Source organism: Monoraphidium neglectum, assembly GCF_000611645.1.
Source record: "Monoraphidium neglectum strain SAG 48.87 unplaced genomic scaffold scaffold01158, whole genome shotgun sequence".
Classification (NCBI taxonomy): Eukaryota; Viridiplantae; Chlorophyta; class Chlorophyceae; order Sphaeropleales; family Selenastraceae; genus Monoraphidium; species Monoraphidium neglectum.
In genome coordinates, this window is record NW_014012470.1 from 17 (window position 1) to 6553 (window position 6537).

The 6537-nt window shown below is 62.2% G+C and overlaps 1 protein-coding gene across 1 annotated transcript; it reads right to left on the bottom strand.

Moving 5' to 3' along the window:
• Positions 1–368: 368 nt before the first annotated feature.
• Positions 369–1855, bottom strand: MNEG_6858 (60S ribosomal protein L13-2; the record flags this gene model as incomplete). Its single annotated transcript, XM_014044666.1, has 4 exons — positions 369–536; positions 734–823; positions 1528–1661; positions 1747–1855. Coding segments are annotated over 4 exons (501 nt in total), but the record flags the coding sequence as incomplete, so codon positions are not given.
• Between the last annotated feature and the right edge of the window lie 4682 nt (positions 1856–6537).

Genomic DNA, 6537 nt, shown 5'->3' on the forward strand with positions numbered 1-6537 from the left:
TGATCTTGACCTTCTCCAGAGCGGGCGCCTCCTTGACCACGGGGATGACGGTGCCCTTCACCTGCGCGGCCGCCGCGGCCGCCTCCTCCTTGCTCGCCTGGGGGGGCGGAGGCCGACGTGGGGTGAGCAAGGCTGGGGGGAGACCCTGCGTGCTCGCTGCGAAGGCGCGCGCACTGGATGGCACGAGACGCACGGTGGCAGGACTTGCACGCCATACATGTGCTCATGGCGCGCACACTCCATGCACACATACAAACACACACTCTCAAACACACAAACACACACATACACAAGCGATCTCTATCATGCACCCGCATCAGTCGGCGCTAGCGGCTGGCAGCAAGCGACGTCCCCCCTCGACCGCGCACCTCGAACTTCTTGGGCTTGTTGGCGTTGCGCGGGAAGATGACCAGGTTGCTGCGGTAGGCCTTGAGCCGGGCCACGTTGGCCTGCAGGCCCTCCAGGCTGCTGTTGCGGCGGCGGTTGTCGACGGAGATGCCGATGGTGGGCGCCAGCTTGGCGGGGATGCCCGCCTCCTACAAGGGGAGCGTGCGTATATATGTGTGTGTATGTGTGTGTGTGTGTGTGTGTGTGTGTGTGCGCGCGCGCATGCGCACGCGCGCTTTTGTGCGTGTGCACTCATGTGTGCTTGCGTGAGAGCGTGTTTGCAGTTAAGAGAGGCCGCAACAGAGCTGTGGGGGCCAAAATTTCACAAAAAATGTTGTGCAGTCACTGTGCTTTTGGCTGTAAGGGCGTCAGGGCTGCCAGCTAGATGCAAACAATAGAAGCTGCCTCGATGCTGCTGCTGCTGCTGCTGCTGCTGCTGTCACTGCAGCGACGAACGACGGTTCTGCCGCCTGCGCGTTCATGGGGAACGCGCTCTGCAGAGACCTGTTCGTGCTGCGGCTTCTGCCACTGCTGTCAATGGCAGCGACCGCAAACATCGGCGGCGATGCTCAACACGCACGCACAGCAGACAGCCCTCTGCTGCGCTAGGCATGCATGCATATAGCTGCTGCTCCAGCGGCACAGACAGCCTGCTGATGCCACTGCGGCTGTCCGCATTGCTGGCGCTGCTGGTGCGGCGCCCATGAAAATAATACTGCAGCTGCAGTTGCCCAGACTGCGATCGACATAATGCTGCTGGTTGCTTCTCCAGCTGCGCAAACCCACATCAGCTGAGCCAATGCTGCATCACCATCGCTGTGCGCATGTTGCTGCTGCGTGACGCCGTGACATCAGGGACACGTGACCTGCCAGCGAATACTGTACACCGCCGCGACTGCCTCGAGCGTCGTGCACAGCCATCAGATGGCACATAACCTCCCACCACTCCTCCCTCCAGGCAGACCAGCTTCAACCAAGCATCGCCGCTGCAGTGCCATCCTGTCTGCCCCGTCAGCTGCACCGCTGATGTTGGGACTGCCTTGCATCACTGGGCTGTGCGGCACACAAGCTGCCAATGATCACTCTCGCTGCATCGCCCTGCGCTAAACCAGCCAAGCATCACGCGCGCCGCTGCCGCACCTTGAGCTCCGCCAGGGTGAAGCCGCGGCCGAGGCGGACCTTGGCGTTGTACTTGATGGTCTGGCCGTGCACCACGGGCCTCAGAGGGCCAGCCGCAGGCCTGGGGAAGGCCTTGGCGGCCTTCTCAGCACGGGCTGCGGGCAGCAAGGGCGGCACCGCGTGAGATCAAGGGCGGCTCGCTCCCATGTCGACTAAAACATCCGTGGCGCGAAAGCTCACCCTGCCTCCGCCTGAGCTTGCGAGCAGGCTGGTTGAACCATGTCCGAACGCGGAACTGCCACTTCTTCTTGAAGTGCTGGTTCGGGATGACGTTGTTGTGCTTCACCATGGTGCTGAAAGGCTCTCCTGTCGCGTTGAATGGCGGTGAGGGCGGTCAGGGGCCGCCGGCCTGCAGTGATGCCCCGCGGCCCAGCGCGTTTTATCCAGAAGCGTGGCTCACCTTGACTGCCCGGAGGGCTGTGGAAAAGCCAACGCCGGGGAAAAGGGCGAGGGCGGGGTGCGCAGCGGCACTTGCACACTGCGCACTGCGCCGGCAGCTGGCCAGTCGATGCAAACGCCGACACTGCGCCCTGGCCTTGAGCGGCACGAATGGCCGGATTGGACACAACAAGACTGGCAGGAGCCCGCCGTGGACACCCACACACGCCACAGCATTCACGCACTTTGCCACTTCGCCGCACAATACTTTCGGCCCCAGGGACACCGGCTCAGGAAGCGTCGTGCTGCCCCGAACGGCCTGCCGCCTACCGCGCAGGTGATTCAGTGTATCGAGGGGTACCGATGGCACGGGTATGGGCGGGATACCCCAATCGCTTTGAGCACGCTGCTGCTTGCCACATCTGCCGTGTGCGGTGTCTACTGTGGTGACCACTCTACCCCTCGGTAATCGAACCCTCGTCAGTGCATGCATGATACGACGATTTTTGCACAAGACGCATAGAGCTTCTTGCTAATCTATACACAGCCCCGCACGGGAGACATGGCCAGTCCACTGTTCAACACCTGATCCAGCGTTGAGAGAAATTTGACCTTGGAAAAGCGCAGTTATCCCGTCGCTGATTGTCATCATCACTGTAGGGTCGCTTGTTCATGGATGGTTTCCAGCTCGCTGTTGAACCAAGGAGGTTTCATGCAGCCCAGTGATGCCACAACGACGACACTGAGTACCTCAGCACAAGTCGTACGCAGGGTCATTGAGGGCGGCAAGTCAAGCAGGCCGCAGCGTTCCAACAGTCAGACCTAGTTGAGACCACATAGTTTTGCAGCTCGATCGTTCTTCTGCAGGTGTACGAGTGAGTGTGTGACTCTGGCACTGGCACCTGGCATGTGACAGTAGTCACATCGCGCAAGCCAGCAGTTGTCACGCCCCGCCTCAAGGCATGACGATACTGCATGATTGGTTGGCCAAGAAATGAACCGTCCGACGTGTTGAGGCCTGCAGAACAGGAGGGGTGGCTCAGAGTGCTGTGTGGGTCGCGAATGGCGCGTCTGGTGCGCCTACAGCCACACAGCCGCCCTTACATGCGTCGCCCTTACACGCGGCCAGAAGTGGTGGAAGATGGGATAAGAAGCGTATAAGGTGGGAAGCAGAGAGCAGGGAAGCCGCTTACCAGCGTCTGCTGAGCATCCGGCGAGCGCACTCCTGGCGCACTCGTTTTGTACCGGCAGCTGGGCAACCATCCTTGCTGCCATGGCCTTCAAAGCCCCCGTAGCCCCGGCTTCGAATCGTGCGGTCCACCTGTGCGTAGCTTTATCTTCATTCCGAAGTGTTTCATTCTCGCACGCACGTCGTGCCCAACGCTCAGGCCATGGGCTGATCTCGCCGGTGCCGGCACAGGCGCGGCCTGCCGGTCTGTGAATCAAACAAGCTATGTTTCTTTCTCTGACTCGGGATCCTCGGGATCAGGCAACATATCCTTCTCGACTTGCGATCTCTGGCGGCGCTTTTCTCTCTCACATTGCCATCCAGCTCGCTACTTGGTGCATCTCCCCGATGACACAGCAGCATCATGTTGATACGCTGTGTGCGGATACCTGCAACAGGCCGGCACACGCGACGCGTCGCTGACCTGCAGCCGCCGCTGCTCCTGGCAGCATGACTTCACAATACCATCTACCTGGGAGCGCGTGCCCAGCAAAACAGGTGTGTTGTATATACTTACGGAACGGGCACACCTGGGATTGCAATGTCTTTCAAGCTACTGGTCATTTGACCTGTGCTTTTTGCGAAGGCAGGCCGGCCGGCCCCCATGCGCTGTGATGCCAATTATCCGCGCTACTGAGGTGTCCACTCTGACGACATCGGAATAATGGTTGAATTTCTTAATCTGAGCGCACGTCTTATGGCGGCCGGCCCCGTCCTGCTCTTCTTTATGTTCACCTGCTGCTTGTCACGATGTGGTGGCTCGGGCCACACGCTCGCTTGCTGACAGTTGCGCCCCCGTCTCCTTGCCTACTGCTCCCACTGCGTCGCCATGCAGGGGACTGTCCACGTCTTGCCTTCATCTCCACCTCGTGGCTCCATCGTCCACGTCACACTGCAGCATCTCGAACACTTCGCTGGCTCTGTGCTTATGATCTAGGCCACGATGATGGCATCGGCCGGGCTCTTCTCCCCACTTCAGAAGCACCCATCCTGTATAATCCTCAAGAAACCCTACTTTGGTACGCACATGGCCTTGGTATGCCGCCGCACCTCACATGGGTCCCTGTATGTGCACCGCACAGCGTCTGCAGCTGCTGGGCCCATCACCACGCCCTGCAAGTGGATTCATACCTGTGCCAGAGCACACCCCAGCGCCCAAACTTAGCTCCCCAGTACCTGCCCTCGCGGGCGTTGCTTGGGGAGTTATACATGGTGTGCACATACAACACCCAGCTCTTGAAGCCTATTACCAGCAGGCCTGTCTGTTGTACCCTGTGCACGCCAAATCAGCCTGCCTTCCGACCATCAGCCTGCCCACTCACACGTTTGCGATTGCCTGACCCCGTACAGGTGAGTAATGCGTCATCAATTGTGTCGAGTTCGGACGCCATCGAGTTCGGACGCCATCCAGTGACATCGCAGAGAGAGCAAGCATCCCATGCAATCCTCCAAGCTGCGCTGCGCACTTGCAGCGACGTGCCGTGGCGCACACCTGTAATTCCTTCTGCTGCCTGCTGAGATCATGGATATCCTGCAGCTGGTCTCTCAAGCAGCAAACAGGTCGTCTGAAGCAGACAGTTCACGCGCAAGTTCTCGCCAACGAAATGATAAACAGCAGCGGACCTGTGATGCGCGCCTAAGCGATGGCCACGCGCGTGTGTGCAAGAAGCCCTTGTACTTGGAAACTCATGCAATACAAAGTGCCCGGAAAGGACGCCTGATGCTGGTATGAAGCAAGGCACGGCAGCCACGGTGCGAAAACCGCCAGGACAACACAGTGTCGTCGGGAGCATTCGCCAGCCACGTCTCTGAGGTGATCCATCCGGTGTATCCCCAAAAGACGTTAAAATGATCCAGCATCATCGACGCGTCTTCAATCGTGATTTTATACCAATTGGTCCTTGACGCCGTGCTACCGTGCTAACGCTTCGCAGCGGGGTCGCGTTGTACACCTTACACCCAACATGTACTAGAGACTTCAATATAACAGCGGAGACCCAACCTCGGGGCGTGGATGCTCTACAGCTGGGGCGGCGGTTAGAAACCTGCCAGGGCAGCGTTTCCAGCCTCGATGTTCGGTGAGGAGTTGGGGCGATGCACAAGTGGTGCCATGCATCAAGGCTGGATGAATGAACACAGTGGAGCTTGGCAGCGGCGCATGAGGCAATCAGGACAAACTGCCCTGCAATCCGGCACTGCAAAGCTCTCACAGCGTGGGCACCCAGCCCACGCCCTTGTCACCACCACACTTGGACAGGCCTAAGAAGGGGTAATGGGCCCACAAGCCCGCATCCCGGCAAGATCGACGCAAACGATTCAGGCGCAGCCGTTGATGGGGCGCGGGTCCAGGCGAGCGGCCTCAGCGGCGAGCCTCGCCATGGCAGCACCCCGCAGTCGCCGCCTCCGCCTGATGAAGCAGCCACGGGCGGCGTCGCAGGCGTGAACCGCGGCGAGGGCGCCCGGCCCGCCCCTCCCCAGCGCCGCGGCAGCGACGCCAGCGCTGCATCTGTCTTAAGCGGGCCGCCGCGCCGCGTGTCCAGCGGCGGCGGCGGCGGTGGGGTAAACGCAGCCACGGGCGCCTCGGGGGCTGGTGGGTCGCATCAGTTGCCATCGCTCCGCTCGGGCCCCAAATCTGTCGCCTCTGGCCAGACAGGCGTGTCCTCCCCCAAGTCGTTCCAGCTGGCGGCGAGCGATATGCAGGCGTCCGACACACCGCCAGACAGTCCGGTGGGGCCGCAAAGCCCCCAGCAGCTGCCCGCGGCCGCTCGCCGCGCGGCGCCGCCCCCGTCCAACCTGGGACGGGGGGATCCCGCCGCCGTGGCCCCGGCTGGCGTGCCGCAGCGTGCCCCCTCCAGCCCCCTGCCCGGTGCTGGCGCCTGGGCCGGCGCCCGCGGCGCCCTTAGCCCGCAGTCGTCAGGGGCGGGCGGCGCCCGCAACGGCGCCCTCAGCCCGCAGTCATCAGGCGTCGGCGGCCACAACGCCGCCCTGAGCCCGCAATCCTCAGCGGTCGGCGGCCGCAGCTCCGTCCTCAGCCCCCAGTCGTCGAACAAGACCCTACCCGTGCTGCGCATCAACAGCGGCAGCTTCCACGGCTCCCACAACGGCGCATCCCCGCAGTCCTTCCAGATTGCGCAGGACGGCAGCAATTCAGACGCGTCGCCAGGCGCGCCGGCGCCCAGCGCGCGCCTGCCGCCGCACCCGTCGCCGTTCGCCCGCGGCGCGGCGGCGGCCTGGGCGCCCGCTCACCCGGGGCCGGCAGCGGGCGCGCTGGCGCCTCGGCGCACGCGCAGCAGCGGTGGAGGCGGTGATGGGGACGACGGGGACGACGCCTACGTGCCCATAAGCGTGGCGGCGCGCGCTGCGTC